The 23411-nt window shown below is 36.0% G+C and overlaps 1 protein-coding gene across 3 annotated transcripts in view; it reads left to right on the top strand.

The window, feature by feature from the left end:
• LOC102807982 (exocyst complex component 1-like) overlaps positions 1–23411 on the top strand; it is a 106013-nt gene that overhangs the window by 7377 nt on the left and 75225 nt on the right. For 2 of the 3 annotated variants that reach the window (XM_085497606.1, XM_085497607.1), the window contains exons 3-11: positions 1300–1427; positions 2384–2479; positions 5469–5535; positions 8046–8063; positions 9540–9727; positions 11287–11412; positions 14413–14647; positions 15918–16027; positions 19355–19504. In XM_085497606.1, the coding sequence (XP_085353732.1) occupies positions 1300–1427; positions 2384–2479; positions 5469–5535; positions 8046–8063; positions 9540–9727; positions 11287–11412; positions 14413–14647; positions 15918–16027; positions 19355–19504 (1118 nt within the window). The remainder of the gene's footprint in view (positions 1–1299; positions 1428–2383; positions 2480–5468; positions 5536–8045; positions 8064–9539; positions 9728–11286; positions 11413–14412; positions 14648–15917; positions 16028–19354; positions 19505–23411) is intronic. The other variant, XM_085497608.1, reaches the window with a different exon arrangement.

The following is a 23411-nucleotide window of genomic DNA, read 5'->3' as shown; positions in this document are numbered from 1 at the left end:
TTATTCCAGTCCAAATCAGCTCAATTACTTTAATAAAGAGTTATTGTATAATGTACAAAATGATGATACAATTTCAACAAAACATCACCCGTCACCAGGGCAGGTGACTGGAAAAAGACACTGGTGTTTGGTCGAAACGGCGGAAACAAAATCGTCACTCCCAGAATAACTATGCAAAATAACGATCTAAAGTCGAACCATTCGAACCACAATATTAACATAAAAATGACTTTCGTTGCATTTGACAATGATAAACTTACCGAAAAGCAGTGTTATTCTCCGTTGCTAACGTCGGTATAATCCGCCATTTTATTTGAGTGTGTTTGCCACCCGACTCCGCCCGGTGACGTCATCATGTGCGCTATAGAAGGAGGTATGTGATTCGTTGACTAAAATCGTCGATAGTGGGTCTCGTTGAAATCTCGTTACATAGGCATCGGCTCAGATGTAGGTAGGGCGGAATTAAAAAAAAAATCACAAAATCAAAATCAAAGTAAAATAATAAAATAAAAGGGCATTAATAACAAAAGTGATAAAAAATAAAATTAAAATAAGTTTATAGCCAAAATAATTAAAGCCCGTACACTACATCAGATTTTAATCAGATTGGACCAATACCAACTGTACATTCAATGGTGAGCGCATTCTTATTACGGCCTCAAATATGAATAGAAAATTTGGATACTAAATTTTCAGATTTGAAAATGTTTATGACCAATACCAACTTGTACATTCAATGGTGAGCGCATTCTTATTACGGCCCCAAATATGAATAGAAAATTTGGATACTAAAAAGCAGTAACAAGAAATGAGTTTGGTTTTGCAGACATAATATTCATATAGTTTTAGGTGAAAATGGAAAGTCACATTTTGAAACAATGACAGTTTATCAACGTCTAGTCATAATACACAAATGAGCGGTACAACTGCGACACTTTTTCCATGTTTGTACAATGAAGTGGGTTTAAAATGTTAATGTCTAAAAAATCTAAAATATCCAGTTCCATGGTTTGTATTGTTTTTATTCCAAAAAAGTACTTTTGGTATTCTAGATTATAATGGATTATAATATCAATAAACCATCACCTGGACAGGTGCACAACACAACTTTGCACAAAGGCACTCCAAATACAAATTTGCCTATTTGCTTGCTCCACGCAAAAAAGTTGATGGGTATTACTAAAATAAACTCTAATAATCAATAAGATATGATTATGATTTACAATGTGATCTAATATATAATATATTTGTTATGATTTAATGTATGATATGATATGATATGATATGATTTGTTTCTAGTTACTACTGACCAGCCAGCACAAGTCTCTCTGTACAAAGTAAAAAAATCTGAAAAAGATACTTACAAAAAAAGAGAATCTTGGTTATTATCAGATTTGAAAGTTGTAGACGGGAAAGATACTACAAAGGTAAAAATTGCTCTTATCAATTTTAGATGCGAAGAGTGAATATCGTGATCTCTGAACCACAAAAATGGGGTGACCATAACAACAACTACAATGGTTCTGCTGTCTATTTCTTGTGGTAGAGAAGTACAATTTTTAAATTAGCAAATAGATGATGAAGATGGCAATTAAAACATGTCATGTTTATGTGACTGACTTCATTTGTATATCTAGTTAAAGATCAGCAACTTGGGGGGATCCTGGTATATATTTCTTGTGGATACTATAATGAAGTTAATACCTCTTAATTATTGACATTTATAGAAACATCCCTTTTTTATAATTTTTTAAATTAAAAAATGAAGACATTTTTAAAAAGTGCTTTAAATTAATCATTTGCAAATATGTATTTTAGTTTCATCACTACAATTAGGCACAGAATATTTAAAATGTGAAACCTTCATTTTCTGGCAGCATGGATGTATTCGTAATTGGTCAAAGTTCACACTGACTATTATAAAATTCTATGTGGGTTGCAGTATTTATGTGCTGAGGAATTGTGATTGTTCAAGCAGTTCTCAACTGTCATTTGAAATTCCTAAAAATTTATGAATATTTTTTATGTAAAAACATTCATTGCTTTCTGAAATGTGTGTTTCTGTTAATTGAAAATCCCCTGAAATTTAGCTTTTCTTTTTGTTCTCGCCACAAAGTATTAATAAGTGAAAAAAATCTTAGTCATTTCTTTTTAATAAGAATCCAACATAAACTGTACTTTGTGAAATATAGTGTAGAGAACAGAATTGTGTGTTTGTTTCATACACCCCCCCCCCCCAAAAAAAATGGTACGCCCATTGAGCTAATGGGGTGCAAGGAATGATGAGCAGATCGACACCATTGCATTTGGGTATTTTTTCTAAATTAAAGCTCAATTCAAATTAAAGATCACATGACTGTATTGAATGATATACGTCTTTCAGGATGTAGCAGAGTTTGATTTACAGTTTGAAAAGATATTCAAGTGGATTGCCAGTAACGAAGCAGAAAAGAATGCGTTTATAACAAGTCTGTGGAAGGTATGCATAATGCCTTACATAATGAGTGATTGCTATCATGTGCAGTGCAGGCTTTGCTATGTGTAATAAGCAAAATATCTTCACATATTATCATATGTCATGTATGTAAATGTGTCCAAATGGGCGTAGTGCGAGTGGTTAGTGCTAGTAGCACTAATCCGAAAAAGTACTAGATCTAGTGCTAAAATGGCACTAGATCTAGCGCTAAAATGGCACTAGATCTAGTGCTAAAATGTGCACAGTGCGAGTGGCATTGTTATCGCATTGTCAACGACGTCGAATAATAGGATGGGCGTCAACAACCACTTTCATATGCAAACTGCAAACAGTATAAAACATTGGCAATATGCGCGAGATGTCTATAATAATACTTTCTTTATATAATACCGGATTCTGCCGTAAATTCGCCCATCCGAAAAATTGCCCTGGGGATTTCACGGCTGATGGGCGCTTATTTGGGGTTCAAAATTTCAAAAAATTATTATCAAATATTTTTGGGGGACATTTTCATTGTATCCAACTACACAGACTTTCTTGCCGTCAGTTGGGCCACCCAAGACGAAAGAAACTATTGCAGAATTAACAATAATTAATAATTCTTGCTGAATTAAAAAGTAGACCACCTGAAATGTCATTAAAGTGTCGCCCAGTGTCATTTTTCAAATATATTTGTTTTTATTTTATTGGTAACAAAAGTATATTTTAAACGACGTTTCTAATAAAAACGAACACAACTGCATTAAGCGATCCCGGCAAGCGATCACAGATGCTCAATCCGGACATGCTACATTTCACAAACGTTGATTATTAGTCAGTAGTGATTATAATAACGCACAAAAAAATAAATTCATTAATTTTTATGAAATTCAAATAAAATTCAACTTAGTTTCATCGTAAGCAAATGATTCCGATCGCATATAAACGCTTGATGCGGTAGGGTATCCGCCATGCGCTTCGGCTGCATGAGTTGAGCTAATACTAGTAGGTCAAATCGCTAATTAACCAATCAAAATGCTGGATGATGCCAACGCGTTCAAATCACCATAGCTCATTTAAATATGTTAATGTTATTGAACGCAACGCGGAAGAGATTTGACGATGTTGTAGTACGCTCTTTTGGCTTGGATTTTGATGGGAAAATGGCATGATTTTTTTTTAAATAAAAAAATAGTTGTTTTCAAAGATGAACTTAGCATAAGAAGAATAATTTAACATTGTTTACAGTGATAACAGCTCTTTGTCCAAACGGAGCTTACGCTCGTCAAAATAAACACACTCTTGAATAAAAACTTAAATATACTGATTTAGGCGTCAGGAACGATTGAAATGTCCGATAAATTACGACAAAATATTTAAAAAAATAAATTTAAAAACTGCCGAAAAATCGCCCTGGACGATTTCTTGGTCTCATTTTTTTAACGCGACCATACACTGGGTTTGTTTAGCTGTGAGGGTTAAAATACGTATTTCACAACCGGAAATTCAACAGACGAACTTGTTACTTCACATGTTTTAATTATTAGCAACTGTAACAAGAACAAGATTTCGAGAGTCTACAACAAAAAATCCTAAGGGCTTCTAAAAAAAATTATTGCAGAGAAAGTGTCTAGACATATATAATATGATCACGTTAAAAAATTAAAAAATCGGCGAGGTTACATCATATTCCGTTAGTTCCTCCATGATACAATGTAACAACAGGATTGCGTGAAAATCGCAGTACACACACAATCCACTGAGCTTTACAGGGACCCGGGACTTCCCCCACAATACCATTTCAAACAGTATATCTATTCACAATTTGTAAAAATTGCGCAGTTCGACCTGCAGTTTCACTGTTTCAGCTAGTTTCCCGGCCGATCGCGTTGTTCCAAAGGTCTATTAGTATTACGACAAACGTGGACAATGACATTCTCAATATTCCCACTGTAGCACATTTCCAATGAATGAAAGATACAACAATTTTACATAAATATTAATTTATTTTTAGAGAATTACGGGATGTCTTGACGTCGTTGACAACGCAATATCAATGCCACTCGCACTATGTACATTTTAGCACTAGATCTAGTGCCGTTTTTGCACTAGATCTAGTGCCATTTTAGCACTAGATCTAGTAGTTTTTCGGATTAGTGCTACTAGCACTAACCACTCACACTATGTCCATTTCGACACATTTACATACCTCCATATGTATATATGTTGTATGTCGTCTGAATCAAGTCTACACAGCAAGACTATGACCGACTTTTAAATGGGTTCGGAATAGTTACAATATTAGTTCATGTATAACTTAATTTTCAGCAAGCTTAAATTAAAGCTCACTCATCCTGCTTTCAAAACTACCATACACACAAAAAATAAAATTATTGATGACCATGCCTGGGTTAGGCTGGACTTTACTGTATGTATGCTGTGACTAATTGAAGATTGAGTGTTGCTGCTTTTAAACTTTTCACCACCAGTTCCCTCTTTCCTTCAGAAGATTGAGACCAAAATAGCCAAATTTTGTGATTAAAAACTGTAAATTGAATCAAATTTTGCCTGTTGGTTCCAAAATTAGGGTTCATTTCCAGAAATATTGAAGAATACAAGAAAAAAGTGCAAACAAATTTTGGCAAAGTTAAGCCCCTGTTTATGCATAGCATGAAACATTAAATTATCATTTGACCTATGTTTGTTGGTGTCCTTTGTACAATGATTTTTCATTTTTCAACATTCAGATTGCAACCAATCTTTATGCACCATCCGGTTTGCTGTGTGCATTCAATTGGCTTTGTTGCATGTTCTCAGTGTGAAATCAGCTCAGTTTCCTCAGCAATCTTTTTTAGGGATTCTCGGTGGCTGTGTGGAAGCCCCACTGAGGCGTGCAGGTAGGCGATTTGAATCACACATGTGGTACTTTCTTCATATATAAGATTACATTTTCTCATGTAATTATAATGCTATGCAGCCTAACAAGTTTTTACCACACTTTATTTCATTTTAGCTGAGTAAACGATATTTAACTAGGAAAATACCCAACTTTGTGAATGTGAATACTCAGTTGTTGGAAGGTATGTTTACAATTAGGTATTATTTTCTGTGCAGATTTAATACTGAAAGACTGTGTGTTTGTTAGGTTTGCACAAACTGTGTTCTTTATCCTTTCTTTACTTTCCTTGAATTTGTCTTGTCAGAGCTGTTACATACAAAACATTTACTTCTATCATCTTCAGTGGAGAACAATTCACTACATTCAATTACCCACTATAGACTCCAGTCAGTCAAAATGACTATTTTGAACTGTAGGCATTAATCAGCGATTCTGCCAATGACGGAGAGATACATGTAGAATCTAGGTCAGGGGAAGCCTCATGACCCCAAGATTCTTTTCCCTTGCGTTACGAACCATGTGACCAAGGCCATATGGTGGTGCCATTACGGCTGGATAATCATTCTTCTCCGCATCGAAGGGGATGAAGTTTGGCGGCTCTGCCTGGATCGCTTTTTCCTGTCCAGGTTTATAGCTTGGGTTATTGCCGCTGCCGCGGCATCACACATTCTAGCTGGTAGGATATGTTTTTCTTGTCCCTTTGTGTGTAGTATTTTTTCACAACAAAGGAATAAAACCCGGTGCCGCCACATAACCACTTTTTGGTTTCGTGGCGACACCTTTTACAACTGTATTTCGCTTCCCTCATGCATGTCGTCATTTTATTTACCAATGTATTTAGAAATGGATAGATGCACTGACAGCGCCAGAGGCTCGCCGCCGGTTTTGTCCCTTATGAGGCGGGTTTGTAGCGGTTGTGCACAGAACATACCAGATTTGAACCCACATGCTAAATGATACTTGTGTGTCAGTTGCGTGCAGGGTTTGGGTTTTTGCTCGGAGGGCATATGCAATCATTGGAGTTCTGGAGCCTGGGATACTTTCCAGCACTGCAAAAAAAAACGCTGAGACTGACTGCATCGCTCGCTCACATAAAGGTCGTACGTCTAGTATAACTGATAAGAGTGAGTTGTGTGTTGGCATGAGTGGGAAGTCCTCGCACTCGGCTACCGGTACTTGTACAGAGACGCCAAGCAAGAGGCCCGACGACGGAGGTACCAACGTTTTTCGGTCTTTCCCCCCGCTGATCGGAGCACATTCTCACAGTCTGTTTTTGCAGGTGGTGTGTTACCCGACTTTACCGGCAACAGCGAGGCTGTGCACCCTATGGGGTCCTTTCCGGGTAAATCAGTATGTGCTTCTCGATCGGTTTCTACATCCACCCGTTCGACTTGCTAGCCTCTTTTGACTTAAGAGGTGCGTACCTGCACATACCGATGCACCCAGCGAGTTGCCATCTCCTTCGATTCTCCCACCCAGCCCAAGTATTTGAATATCGGGTGCTCCCTTTTGGGTTATGCAAAGCTTGCAGACCCAGCAAGTATGAAGGCATGAGGTCTGTGCAATTGCTAACTCACTAGCGTCCCCTCGAACACATTCTGAGGGCAGGCTTCTGGAGAACACAGAATATCTTTATCAACTACTACCTAAGAGACACCCAATCTATTAAGCAGGGTCTCTTCGAGTTGGGTCTCGTCGTAGTGAGTCAGACTTTGATTACTGACCCAGCCCAAACGACCACAAGGGTCCCTGCGCATAGGCAATAAGTCAGTCTCAGCTTTTTTTTGCAGACAGATTTCTATACCATCAGCACTTCCTGGAAGCTCCCAGGATTCGCTTTTCGACCTGTGTCCTCATGCACTGTTTTGTTCTTCATTTTGAAAGCATACTACCCCTGGAATTGGGTTTTGGGCTAGCTTTCTCAGGCACACCGAACCCTGTCACCGCAGAAGCCATTTGGTTTCTTGCTCCCGAGACAGCACAGGCAAGGTAAGACACCACCCTTTCTGGGTCTTAACTAAGGTGTTGAGTGATTGTTGTAAGTGTATCATCCCGGACTGGGAAAAGACTTCATCATTTTCTGCTTGCTCGGAAAGCCCGCCACCTATAGGCGTCTGACTCTGCCTACAGTTCAAAATAGTCATTTTGACTGATTAGAGTCTATGGTGGGTAATTGAACGTAGTGAATTTATTTCACATAGTTCATACCCACCATAGACTCCGGGTCCCCCCTCCCCAACCACCCCACTCTTTCCGTAGCGTTGGTCTAAGTCCTCGATGCGGAGAGAAAAGAACCAGAGTGATTATCCAGCCGTAATGGCGCCGCCATATGGCCTTGGTCACGTGGTTCGTGACGTAAGGGAAAAGAATCTTGGAGTCATGGGGCTTACCCTGACCTAGATTCTATCTCTCCGTCATTAGCAGAATCGCTGATTAATTCCTACAGTTCAAAATAGTCATTTTGACTGACTGGAGTCTATGGTGGGTAATTGAACGTAGTGAATAGGCGGGTTCGGAGAACCGTCTGCCTAAGTCTCACCACTAGAGGGGGCTCCATGAAAGTAGAGGGCACTTATCCTCTGTTAAAACTTTTAATGCTGTATAAATAATATTTAATATTAATCATGCTAAAATAAATAATTTTGTGAAACTCTGCATTTAACTACCTAATATTCTCTTTACATTTCTCAGGATACGGAGAGTTCATAGGTTAGAGTTTGTTTGTTTGTTGTAATGTTTATTCTCATCTTATTTCACTTTGCATCATGCTAGACAATAATGTAGAACTTACATCATTAATATTTTAATATATTCATAGATACATTTTTTTCATCAATATATAGAGATGTTTCCTGTAGATTTTAAAATATTTGTGATGGCAAGGAAATGAGGAAATGGGGGCATTGTGGGCATGTCACATCAGGAGTTTTACTGATTGTTATAACATTATTTTTGTTCATCATCTATGTCCATAGAATGTTGATTCATTTTCACTAGCTGACTAACCATACTACTTAGTTAAGTCTGTGCTATGTGGTTTCTTACCTTCTTTCTGTAATATTACTGAACAGTGTTTTTCTTAAGGGTGATAAGCAGGAAAATATCATCTCACATTGTTGTTCACATAAATTTACTGGTATTTATTGTATAGTGCTGTCTGTAATGAATAATTTCACATTCCACCAGAGGTGATACCTGTGATGCTCTCCGCAAAAACATTGTTGAATATTACTCATACATTGGAGGATATTGCAAGACATCATTCTTTATACATGCATCCAACATCACCATATACTGAAGACTGCGCAACTCATCATGCATGGGTGCAATCATGTATTAATTTATCAATCATACTATCAAGTTATTTATAATATACATGTCAACATGTGTAATTTATGTATGAGTGCACTGATATGTAATATATGTATGAGTCATTATCTCTCTATTTATGCATTTCTATTTCAATATATAGTATATACATGTCCTAGCACTGATTACAGCTATTGAATTCAACATATAAAAAATGCTGCACTGACTTATAAAAGTCATTAATATTTATTAAAAAAAATAGTTTTCAGTTTTTGTGTAAATCAGTGTTGTCAAATGTTAAGATTTATATTGAATATGTAGATAAATGATCACACCACAAATACAATTTGCATTGAATTAGTACATTGCACAGGTGTAGATAAATGATCAAACCACATATAAGATTTCATTGAATTGGTACATTGCATCAGTGTGGATAAATGATCAAATCACACATAAGATTTCATTGAATTGGTACATTGCATCAGTGTAGGTAAATGATCAAAGCACACATAAGATTTTCATTGTATTTGCATATTGCATCAGTGTAGATAAATGATCAAATCACACATAAGATTTCATTGAATTTGCACATTGCATCCGTGTAGATAAATGATCAAATCACACATAAGATTTCATTGAATTTGCACATTGCATCAGTGTAGATAAATGATTAAACCACACATAAGATTTGCATTGAATTGGTACATTGCATCAGTGTGGATAAATGATTAAACCACACATAAGATTTGCATTGAATTGGTACATTGCATCAGTGTGGATAAATGATTAAATCACACTAGATTTGCATTGAATTTGTACATTGCATCTGTGTAGATACCTCACATATGACTCACATTTTTTATCCATTTCTAGAAACCATCCCCATTGATGAACAATCCAAAATAAAGGATGAAGATGGGGCTGAAGAGGAAGATTATCAAGCTTTGTCTGCTAGAGAGGAAACTGATCTTGAAAAGATGATGTCACAGTGTGAGTTTGCTGTTAGTAATGCTGAGGCTTTCACAGAGCAGCTATCAAAGGATCTCTCTATGCTGGATGGTGTAAGTATACAGACATGTGATTCAACAGTCACATGATCAACACATGACACATTTCTGACATGCATACCAAAAGAAATATTGCTCATATTACTCAATATTGGTGGCATGAATTTAACTAATGTGTTCTTGTTATTCTATTTTACAGTGTATTATAATTTTAATTTGTGAACTGAAGCTGAGTTTCATTTACAACATGACACATTTTGGTGAACCTTTCAACCAATATAACTATCATACTTTCTTTAAAATTTTGTACTGACCACCCACATACCTCCATTTAACTGACAAAAAATAATGCAGTGTTGTATGTATGAGTTATCAAATGATATATTATTTTAATAATTATTCTAAAATTTAATTTTTGACTCCCGTGTGCGAAGTACTCAATGGTCTTTGCAGTTACCCTGTCTGTATGTGTGTATGTGTGTCCGTCTGTTCCGCTGATATCTCAAGAACCATACATTGGTTTTTGATGAAACTTGGTGCATAGATGCTCTGGGCCAATGCGCAAATTTGATTAGGTTTTGGTAGAAATCCATGCATGTTAATTACCTAATTTGCATGATAATTAGCTCATATTTAGCTGTTCCATGACTGTTCCACTGATATCTAAAGAACCACACATTGAATTTTTATGAAACTTTGTACATAGATGCTCTGAACTTATGTGCAGATTTGATTAGTTTTTAGTACAAATCTGTACATATTAATTACCTAATTTGCATGATACTTAGCTAATTGTTAGCTGTAATAGGACTGTTCCACTGATACCACTCATTCATAGATGCTCTGAACTAATGCCAGATTTTGATTAGTTTTGGGTGAAAATCTGTGCATATTAATTACCTAATTTGCATAATGATAAGTAAATTTTCGGCTTTTCCACTGAAATCTCAACTACTAATCATCACATTTCAATGAAACTTGGTACCTAGATATCATGGCACACTGCACAGACCTCGTAGTTTTTAGGGTGATATCAGTACATATTAATTACCTAATTTGCATAATTAATTAATTTCGGATTTTCACGTATACATTGTATCTCAAGTGCTAATCAACACATTTTAATGAAAATTGGTACATAGATCCTCTGGGACTATGCAGAGATCTGATTAGTTTTGGGGTAAATAATTGTGCATATTAATTACCTAATTTGCATAATTAATACATTTTTAATTTTCACACTGATATCTCAAGTACTGATCATCACATTTCAATGAAACTTTGTACATAGATGCTCTAGGACAATGTACAAATATGATCAGTTTTGGGTTAAAATGTGTTCATATAAATACCCTAATTAGCATAATAATTCATAATTCTTGGGTTCTGATCACATTTCAATGAAACTTGGTACATAGATGGTCTGTTACATTGTGCAGACCTTATTAGTTTTACACTCTGTTCATTTTAATTTTCTGATTTGCATAATTAGTTTTCAGCTTTTCCATCAATATCCCAAGTACAAGTAATTTTGAATTAATTTTTACTGTGTCTCTAATACTCTCAGCACACAGGAGTTTTTTCTAAGCTTTCTTTGATCTTTATTATGTCAGGCTAATATCCACTCAATAATGGGATCAGAAGACCAAGTTATAAAACTGATGAAGTCACTTGATGATTCACTGCTGGAAGTTGATAGACTAGAACAACGATTACAGAGCTATGATGAGATGTTAGAGGTATCCATTGTTACCTAACCACCTTGAACTGAATTCACAAGATATTTTTGTCAGATTTTGATTGAGTTGACCGCACAACAACTAAAAGTTGTTTCCCATCAGCAAACTAAATATTTAGACCAGTCTAAATAAGTCATGCCTGGATGGGGGTTCCAGAGTTGGCCTTAATTTGAATCTCTATTTTCGGCTGGCCTAACTGAAAATAAATAACACAAGTAGGAGATACTGAAATCGAGAGAACATCAGCGTGAGTAAAAAACAAAACTTAAGATTTCTGTGGATGGATTTAAAAGGGATAGTTGGCTACAAAATCTTAGAGGCCAAAAAAGAAAATCTTGTGATATTTTCACAAAAGCATCCATAAAAATGTCTGGTAGGTTTTGGTTATTGTCAAGTTGGTTCTGATCTGGATATCTTGCAAAGCTTGCATTTTGTTGATGCCAAATGTTACTTTATATATCCATTATTGACAATATCAGCATTATGCTGCCTTATTATTATTATTATGGTTTTATTTCAGACATAGTCCATATATAAAGAAAAATATACAAAAAATATGTAATCAGATAAAATGACAAACCATACAGGTTTGAAAACTATAGTAGGTAAACTCAGTAGACTACCTTTGTCCAATGCTGCACTAAGGTAGACTTCCATTTCACATCACTATTGAGCAAGGCACACACAAGCGTATTGCTTGATGTTCATAAGTCAATCCATAAAAGCATAAATTAGCTTTCTATATAAACCAGTAAATGTGTTTGTACGATTTTCAACGAACATAGTGCTTGCACTACAGTCACCAAACAGTTTACTGAAAGCATTATTATAACTGACCTGAAGGGCATTAACAGTAGATTTTCTATACATACACCATAACTGGCAGCAATACAAGCTGGAACAGAATGCTTTAAATAGCAAAAGTTTGACTTCGTTGCAGTTCTTAAATTTACGTAGCATGATGTTTGCCCGCACACAGAATAAACGTTTCTGACAATCAATATCCGCATCGTCTTTCAGGTCATGAGTTATTTTATGTTCTAGATAGTTAAACTGATCAAAAAAGTCAACATTATTATTACATGTATATAAATACAATGGTGGGCAAATGTTCATGCAATTTAGATCATAAAAATGCATAGACTTATTTGAGTTGTAGGTAATGTCATACTCTTCAGCGTATAACTCACAAATATGCAACATTTTGCACAAACCTTTAATAGAGGGCGCAATTACACACATATCATCTGCATAGCTCAAATAACTTTATCGCCAACAAGACAGCTGCACGGCATGTTATTGCGTGTTGCACTGAGATTATTCATATAAATACTAAACAGTGCTGGAGATATTACTCCTCCCTGTCGAACTCCATTGGAAACATTAAAAAATTGTGAGATGGTACTTCCCCATCTAACGCAGTACAACTGGTTGCAATACCAATTTACAAGAACACGAATGATATACACTGGAACATTACGTTCAATACACTTGTTAAATAACATCCAATGGTTAACTCTGTCGAAAGCCTTTGACGTGTCAAGAAAACACATAAATACACTGATACCATAGCGAATGGTTTCTTTTAAGAGCAGAATACAAAGATCTGTGGAATATTTCTTTTAAAAACAAACTGGTTGTCTGTAGTTTCAAAAAACTTATCACACCTCTTGAGTAATATATGTTCAAAAACTTTTGACAAAACAAATATTATTGCAATAGGACGATAATTGTCTGTGCTGGTAATATCTCCAGTTTTATTTTTGTAATGTCCGTCACACCTTATGACACATTCCCAACAAAAGATGGAATGAAAGTGGCGTATGATTTCGTGACTTCTTTCCAGAACGAGCGTTTATCTTTATTTAAAAGGTGAGTGGTTAGTTTGTCTGCAATCATACGAGAATGTGCAGATTTGCAGTTGCGCAGTGTACGCTTGAATTTGGCCCTCGCTGACCTCATCGTGTCATAAACAGTGCCCTCCTTTGGTTTGCCAGCAAGACGCCACAACCAAAAACTATACACATCCTTAACAATGTCATTCCATCCGGGGACAGGTTTGTAAGATGCAGAAGCCTTATTGCGCACAAAAGTTAAGTCCATCGCTTTTTTAAGAGAGTTGACAATATTCTTGTAATAATCATGAATATTTCTTTTATGGACAGTATTTTGACAGTTAACATGCCTACAACCCAAGGCATCCACTGGTATAACAATGTTATGCAGGCCAATATCCGTGTTGTGAACGTAATAGTTCATTTGTTTGGTTGTCATGTTAGACCAGTCAAGACGTATTGATCGCTCTTTACAATTCCCAATTATTAAGTCGCATGATTTCATGCTACTGCACTGGAAGGCAATGGTCATAGGCATATGATCTGATGCAACATAGTCATACATAATGTTAATATCAATTATTGCACAATATGCAGTATTAGAAGCAATGCAGTCATCTAGCCATGACATCGTGTGATGTGCTTCACTCACATATGTAAAGTTTTCACCCGAATTAGGTAGACCTTTCTCAGATTTGTTCATTTCGTGATGATATTTTCAATTCTCTAATTTTTATGATTATTTTTGTCATTTTTGGTAAAAAGTTATATTATTGACTTCTTGTTGAAAACCGGATTGCTTTGATATACATATAGGTACTATAGGTAGAACTTGCTCAGATTTATTCATTTCCTTGTGATATCTTCAATTCTCTAATTTTGATGAATATTTTTGTCATTTTTGGTAAAAAGTGATCTTTTCAAATTCTTGTACATGTAGGTACCTCAGATAGGCCTCTCTCAGATTTGTTCATTTCATGATGATACATGTATCTTCAAATTTCTAATTTTGATGAATATTTTTGGTAAATGTGATATTTTCAACTTCTTGTTGAAAACAGCAAGTCTGTTTGCTTTGATACTATATGTATCTCAGCGGAGAGGCTGCTGGTTTTATTTTTAAAATAACAATAATACTGTAAGTTAGATTTGTTTATACTTACAGGGAGTGAAAACACATATGGAGTTAATGCAGCAAAAAGACAGCGTTATTCAAATACAGAATAGAAACAGACATAAACTTCTTGATGAATTAAATACATTGATCAGTCAATTAGATTTATCTCATCAACACGTCAAGTCATTATTAGATGGTAATCTCAGTAGCCCTAATGGTATACTGGATTGTACTGCAGCTGCACATGTGTTATTAGACAAACGCAATGTCAAGCTACATCCTGGTGAGTACCAGATTTAAAAATAGGCAGGTTTTAATTTTTACTGTAAAAGCACTTATTTTCACTGACATTTAATTTTACTATTTTGATGTTTTTAACATATTCACCGTGTTTTAATTTCACAAATTTTTCCAGGAAAACAATTTTATTGTTATTTTACATGTTCATGTAGATTTAACTAGCAGAGTTTTCTTATCAGCGAAAATAGTGAAATTAAAACCCAGTGAATAATTAATACATTTACAATACTTTGGATCTTATCTTACTAACTAGTTGAAATTGCCATTCCATGAAGCGTTGTTGCGAAAACTTTGATAAACTGAAACCAATTTTGACACTTTTTGTTGGCTTTTATGTTTATTAGTATAACTTATAATTCTGTCTCCGTCCGTGTGTCCGTGCGTCCGTCCGGAGTCATATTTCAGAATCCGTTGGACCGATTTTATTTATTATTCTTTGCATGTGCCTAGTACTTTATGTGGGACATATGCACATGCAGTAGTTTAGTGATTCAATTCAAAATGGCCGACTCGCAGCCATCTTGCTTTTTAAAAATGTCATATTTTGGACATGCTTTGTCAGTTTTCATTCAAATTTGATACATAGATTATACATGTTAGGATACATGTTCTCCGACTGTCTGTGTGTGCGTCCATCCATCCGTGCATGCGTGCGTGCGTGCGTCTGTCTGTCTGTCAGTCTGTGTGTGCATCCGTGCGAAGTCATATTTCAGAATCTTTTGGACCAATTTCTTTCATTCTTTGCATGTGCCTAGTACTTTATGTCGGACATATGCACATGCAGTGGTTTAGCGATTCGATTCAAAATGGCCGACTTGCAGCCATCTTGTTTTTTAAAAATGATGTATTTTGGACGTGCTTTGTCAGTTTTCATTCAAATTTGGCACATACTTTATACATGTTAGGATACATGTCCATGACAATTTGTTTCAAAATCGGATCAAGGATGGCCGATAGACAGCCATCTGACTTTTTGGTCTTACTACTATATTTCCAAGATTTATTTAGTCACGCTGCCTTTCAGAAAAAAATCTGGTTTCACATGTTTCATAATCTCAGTGGTCAAATGTACCTAAGGTCTATTCGTACACAGAATGAAAGCTGGTACTTAGCTGGGATCATTGCTTTGATGTGTAACAAAATTTGTTCATATTCTGATCTCATTTATTGAGTATTTGCTTCTTTTCTTTCTCATGGTCAGTGGAACATTGTAAAAATAACTGACTTGCTGTTATTTTTTATATTTTTTATAGCATTTACCAAGATGTCTGCAGTTACAGATCAGCTAAACTTATTTTCCAATTTGACAAAATCATTTGCTACAAGGTTATCCAAACATCTTAATAGTTTGTTTATACAGCAGGTAATATAAAGACTATTGATATGTGAGGGTACTGTGATGTTATACTGAGAATACTGCAAAGTATGCACAAAGGCAGTATGACTGACGCATGACCGAGGTTGATGTATTCCCATACTACCTGTCATGAGTACTTTGCAGTATTCTCACATAGGAATTTGATTTTATTGATAAGGGATAATGTGCAGATATCCAATTTGATATTGCACACTAAATTTATAGTGTTGCACTAACAGATGTACAGAGATTGAAGATAAGCTTTCTCTTATTATGTTCCTCCTGAATCTCTACGAGTGGAATTTATGGGTTGGAAAAGTCAATTTATTTATCAATAAATGTTGCACATTTATTGGTGTGACAACAACCACATTGGCTTCTGATAACTTTAGATAATTTGTATTCAAATAGATGTGTTCCGAGATTAGAAGGTTAAACATAAACAAAATTGAAGTTGGATTATTTGTTTATTTTCAGGCAGTATTCAGAATAGAATCTACTTGCTTATTAGTCCCCGTTCGAACGCAGTCCGAAAACGGGGACTTCTGTTTTGACCTCCGTGTGTCTGTGCGTGCGTCTGTGCGTGCGTCCGGACCTGTATCTTAGAAATGCCTGGACCAATCACAATCAAACTTCACACATACATCATACATGATATTATACATATGCACGTCAATTTGTTTCACGATCTGATTCAAGATGGCCGAATGGTGGCCATTTTTGTGCTAAAAGTCATCAAAATCAAGCATTTCTCGGTTGTTTACAGATGGATTTTGTTCAAACTTGGTATATACATTAGACATTATAGGACCTTGATGCAAATTATTTTGTTTTTCAGATAAGATTCAAAATGGCCGACTGGCGGCCATTTTGTATTAATGAATGTGGTTCTCGTGCCATATCTCTGACTTGCTTTCACTGATTATGTTCAAATTTTAAATATTTATTATACATAATGTCATAGATAGACAGATATATTGGTTTGATGATCCTATTCAAAATGGCCAAATGGTGGCCTTTTTAGTCCCCGTTCGGACGGAGTCCGAAAACGGGGACTTATGTTTTGCCCTGTGTGCGTCCATGCGTCCGTCCATGCGTCCGTCCGTGATCACCTGTATTTCGAACATGCATGGACCGATTATGTTCAAACTTCACTCATACATCACACATTATATGGGACATATGCACATGCATTTTTTTCATAATCCGATTAACGATAGCCGAATAGCGGCCATTTTAAGGCCGAAAATGCATCAAAATCGCACATTTTCACCATTCTGGACCCGGATCTCAGTTATGCATGGACGGATTTCGTTCAAATTTGGTACATACATTAAACATAATAGGACCTTGATGCACGTCGTTTTTTTTTTCGGATCAAGTTTGAAATGGCCGACTGGCGGCCATTTTGTTTTAAAGAATTCAGTTCTGGATCCGTATCCGAGACATGTCTGGATTGATCAAGTTCAAACTTCACACACACAAGGTACATCATGTCACAAATATGTATGTGCATTTGTTTCATGATCCCATTAACGATAGCCAAATGGCGGCCGCTTTAAGGCCGAAAATGCATTGAAATCGCACATTTTCACCATTCCGGACCCAGATCTCAGTTATGCATGGACGGATTTCATTCAAATTTGGTACATACATTAAACATAATAGGACCTTGATGCACGTCATTTTTTTTTTCAGATCAAGTTCGAAATGGCCGACTGGCGGCCATTTTGTTTTAAAGAATTCAGTTCTGGATCCGTATCCGAGACATGTCTGGATTGATCAAGTTCAAACTTCACACACACAAGGTACATCATGTCACAAATATGTATGTGCATTTGTTTCATGATTCCATTAACGATAGCCAAATGGCGGCCGCTTTAAGGCCGAAAATGCATTGAAATCGCACATTTTCACCATTCCGAACCCGGATCTCAGTTATGCATGGACGGATTTCGTTCAAATTTGGTACTTACATTAAACATAATAGGACCTTGATGCACGTCATTTTTTTTCCAGATCAATTTCGAAATGGCCGACTGGCGGCCATTTTCTTAAAGAATTCAGTTCTGGATCCGTATCCAAGACATGTCTGGATTGATCAAGTTCAAACTTCACACACACATGGTGCATCATGTCACAAATAGATATGTGCATTTGTTTCATGATCCGCTTAACAATAGCTGAATGATGGCCATTTTAAGACCGAAAATGCATTAAAATCACGTATTTTCACAATTCCGGAACCAGATCTCAGTCATGCATGGATGGATTTTGTTCAGATTTAGTACAATGTGTTGTACATATGCAGGTGCATTTCGGTCATGATCTGCTTTGAATGTATATGTCACTCAAATATGAACGGAACGGGGACGTGTCATTGACAATGACTTGTTTGTGCTAAACAATCAAGCATTTCTGGCATTTATGGATGGATTTCATTCAAACTTGTTACATATATTAGACATTACAGGTTCCCTGATGCACATCATTTATTTTTCAGATCGGATTCAAAATGGCTGTCTGGTGGTCATTTTGTTTTAATGAATGGGCTTCTAGACCCATATCTCTGACTTGTTTTGACTGACAATATTTTCAAATTTTAATTATTCATTATACATCATGTCATAGATAAACAGATATATTGGTTTGACGATTCTATTCCAAATGTTGGTCATTTTTGTGCTAAAAAATCAAATATCAAGCATTTATGGGTGGATTTTCTTTCAAACTTGGTACATACATTAGACATTACGGGTTTCTGATGCTCGTCATTTTATTTTTCAGATTGGATTCAAAATGGCTGACTGGCAGCCATTTTGTTTTAATGATTGGGCTTCTAAAGCCATATCTCTTAAATGCTTTCACTTATGATATTTAAATTTTATATATTCATTATACATCATGTTATATATATACATGTATTCAAAATGGCTGATTTTGAATGCTGTTCCAGAGCAATATCTCTCAATATGGTCAAGTACTTGTTTGACGATCAGATACAAATGTCAATCATTTTAATGTTAAAAAATCATATTCCTGACATAGCTATATTACTATAAACAAAACTATATATCTTAAATTTTATAACTAACGGGGACTGTGCCATGCATGGCTTGTTCTATCTGATCTTCATTTCATACACTGACATTAGTTCCTGCTCAAGTATTGGTTTGGTCGGAAAAAATTGTTAAATAGAAATACTGATAAATAGAATCAGTGAGCCATTTTGACCATCGCTTCAAGACTATATGACTATAGTTTTACTACTTTGTACATTTATAGCACCATATCAGACAGCAAACATAAACATTTTATCCATTTCTTTTTTAGGGTAATGAACTTGGTGAAACCTTAGGGAGACACTCCTCAGAATTGACACTACCAAAACATTACTCTAGTCATCGGGATTTATTACCTTACACTGATTTAATGTTATGGTTGAAAAAAGCTAAGAATGTCAGCTATACTCAGTTATTCAAGGTAAGTACTGAACCTTCACAACCAGTAGTTATAATGCAGAATGTTCATGCATTCAATCAATTTCTGCCATTTACACATTGCTCCAAGAAATGTACACATCTAATTGGTTATTTCATTCAAAACTTTTGGATAAGTATATTCCATTGAAATACACCATGTATGTGAACTCAGACTGTAGAGGTATGTACGGTACCCTCTAGAAGGCATTTTAGACCAGTTTTGAGACCGATTTAATGACTCTCAAATGCCATATAGACCGGGAATGAGACCATGTTTGAGACCAGCTTTAGAGACTCTCGGTTGCCACGCAGACTGGAAATGAGACCGTGTCTGAGACCAGTCAATTCGTGCAGTCTGATTGGACAACCCTCTGACATTCGAAATTGTATTCTACTCTTTTCACCATGAATTTAGGAACGGAGAAATTGTTGACAGATTTGTTAGCGTACGAGAAAATTAAGACGCTGAAAACGAGAAAAGAAAACGTAACAACAACATAAATACCTCATTTAAAGAATAGTTTGAAGACATACAAGATTGTTTTATGATGTAGTGTATTCTGAAACATGAAGCTCGGAATATTTAGTAACTGTGTTGTTTATGGCAGTTGACATAATCGTTAACAAACCCGTTATCATCCAGAAAAACAGGCGCAAAATTCACCCAATTAGCCAGTATCCTCTTTCTCCCACAAGGCAATACCCAATATGTACCAAGTCTAAGTTAATCAGTTGCAAAGATCAAATCTGGTGTAACGTGATACATATATGTGCATAGTAAGTTGAACTTGGGTGTTGGTCACTACAAATGAATTGAACTTGGGTGTTGGTCACTACAAATAAATTGAACTTGGGTGTTGGTCACTACAAATAAATTGAACTTGGGTGTTGGTCACTACATATAAATTGAACTTGGGTGTTGGTCACTACAAATAAATTGAACTTGAGAGTTGGTCACTACAAATAAATTGAACTTGGGTGTTGGTCACTACAAATAAATTGAACTTGGGTGTTGGTCACTACAAATAAATTGAACTTGGGTGTTGGTCACTACAAATGAATTGAACTTGGGTGTTGGTCACTACAAATAAATTGAACTTGGGTGTTGGTCACTACAAATAAATTGAACTTTGGTGTTGGTCACTACAAATAAATTGAACTTGGGTGTTGGTCACTACAAATGAATTGAACTTGGGTGTTGGTCACTACAAATAAATTGAACTTGGGTGTTGGTCACTACAAATAAATTGAACTTGGGTGTTGGTCACTACAAATAAATTGAACTTGGGTGTTGGTCACTACAAATAAATTGAACTTGGGTGTTGGTCAATACAAATAAATTGAACTTGGGTGTTGGTCAATACAAATAAATTGAACTTGGGTATTGGTCACTACAAATAAATTCAACTTGAGAGTTGGTCACTACAGATAAATTCAACTTGGGATTTGGTCACTACAAATAAATTCAAGTTAGGGTTCTGATAACTACAAATAAATTACACTTGGCTGACAGTAACTACAACTAAATTGAACTTGGGGGTCTATTGACTACAACTAAATTATACTTGGCTCCACATTATTTCCAGCAATCAGACTATGGAAAGTATGATTACCTGGAGTGCAAAGAAGAACTTCAGTTGACAACAAAGCTTATTATAAATCTTTTGTCTTCTTTGTACTAATCCTGTGAAATACAATATATATGTCACTTACATGAACATCTATACATTGAACAGTTATATACTTATACTATTCTATACCACTACATAAACCGGCCCACACTATACATGTATAACGACTAGTCTTTATTTTCCACGATTTCCTCTTCCTCTTTGTCCACCTCTTTGTTCACTTCTTTGTCTTCCTCTTGACCCACCTCTTGCAATTGCAAGGGTTCTTCTGCTTTGTTGTCCTGCATCTCTTCTGTGTTCCCACAGCCACCTTGCTTCTGCTTGATCAGTTGCTTCTGTTTGTGTCACCTTCTGCCCTTTGCCTGCATTACATGTTATTTCATGGTGATATGGAAGGAAGCAATCACGACACAAAGCAATTCCACATTCATTGCATTTGTAGACGCTGTACACGTAGTGGCTCTTCTGAGTTTTCCTTCCTATCTTAATGCACATTCTACAACTAGCACCTCTGCCCTCTCCTTTAACCAGGTGGTGATTTTGGTATGTATTGAGAACTGGTTCAGCAGTTGTCACTCTCTGTTTTCTTGAGCAAAAGCCACCAATCATAGCACAACCAACTTCTACTTGGAATGCTTTATGCGTTTTCTTTGTAGATAATGTAGCTGTTGCAAATGGCAGTATCTAATAAGTAGAAGAAGACATACTTCCACCATTTGTGGGCCTGGCGTTGGGAAGTGAAATAAGATCGTATTTGATTAGCACGATCCACTCCACCCATGTATTTATTGTAATCACCTACAATATCAGGAGCTGGAAGGCTGTAGACAGACTTTCGATGGGTTGTGGGTGACTTGACTTGCTGGGTTTCTTCTGGGATTTGTGCGAAGGGCATTTGGGAATCCCCTTCTATCTTGGCGCATACTTCCAACAACATAGGTATGGTGATAGTCCAGGAGCCTACTGGCCATCTCAATGTTGGTATAATAACTGTCTGTGTAGAGAACATGATGTAATCCAGTGAATGGCTGGATTAAATTCTCGCAGTTTTGGAAACGTTTCGCATATCCTCTTCGTGACTTCCAGTACTAGTCATAAATTTGAGATTAGCCACGTAATTTGAATGACTATCTGCCAAAACATATACTTTGAACCTATTGGCTCTGGGTTTTCCTTGAATGAACACAGTTGGAATTCCATTATATCTCCCTTTATACCCAATGATGGCTTCGTCTATTGCCACCTCACAATGAAGATTATACATCTGTTGTGATTGATGTATTATAGTTTTCAGTATTGGTGCAACTTTATACATTGGTCTATGTCTTCTCTCTGTAGCTCTCTCAGCAGGATTACTTATATTACATGTGTAGCTGGATCATTTCTTGCATCATTGGCATGAAAATATTGCAATATTTTTTGAAACCTATTACGGCTTATTACACCTGCAATTTTTTCATTTCTTAAAGCAGTATTTGTTGACCAATAGTCATTCAGTTCCCCTTTTGGATCAACTCCCATAATTATCATGATGCCTAGAAATGCTGCCATCTCATCATCATCTTTGATCTTAGCCCAGTGCTTGTCCGCTCCTTTGTTTCTTTTTAGCTCCGCTGTCGACTTTGTCGAGTGGAGCTTATCATATGAGTGATTGTCCGTCGTCGTCCGGTGTCCGTGTCAATGTTTTACTTTTTCGAATTCTTCTTGAAAACTACAAGCCTGAATGCTTTGATACTTGGTGTATATGTACCTTGGGTAGACCTCTCTCAGATTTGTTCATTTCATGATGATATCTTCAATTCTCTAATTTTGATGAATATTTTTGTCATTTTTGGTAAAAAGTGATATTTTCTTCTTGTTAAAAACCACAATCATTTATGGTTAAAAATTATATTTTTGAATTCTTGTTGAAAACAGCAAGTCCCATTGCATTGATACTATGCATATTGTTCATTTTCTAATGATATCTTCTGTTCTTTAATTGAAATGTGCATTGCTAACAGCGGAGCTATCTCAGCCGAGAGGCTGCTTGTTATATATTTTGCATAAGCATTAGTCTCTCTTCTGAGTTTTGTCACAAGCGATTTAGGAAATATTTTTTCAAAAGCACTTATTGGTGTAGGTATGTCTGCTTTGTTCACATTGGGACCAGGATGTTCACCTGTGAACTCTTCAACAACATGTCTTCGGAGTGTCAGAGTCCAACCATCACTATCAGCAACATTGTCATCATCTTCATCATTAGAAATACATGTAGGTTCAATATACTCTGAGTCA

The sequence above is a fragment of the Saccoglossus kowalevskii genome, chromosome 4, assembly GCF_978046115.1.
Source record: "Saccoglossus kowalevskii chromosome 4, keSacKowa6.1, whole genome shotgun sequence".
Taxonomy (NCBI): domain Eukaryota; kingdom Metazoa; phylum Hemichordata; class Enteropneusta; family Harrimaniidae; genus Saccoglossus; species Saccoglossus kowalevskii.
Note: the sequence above shows the minus strand (reverse complement) of the source record. Positions and strands in the feature narration are given on the sequence as shown.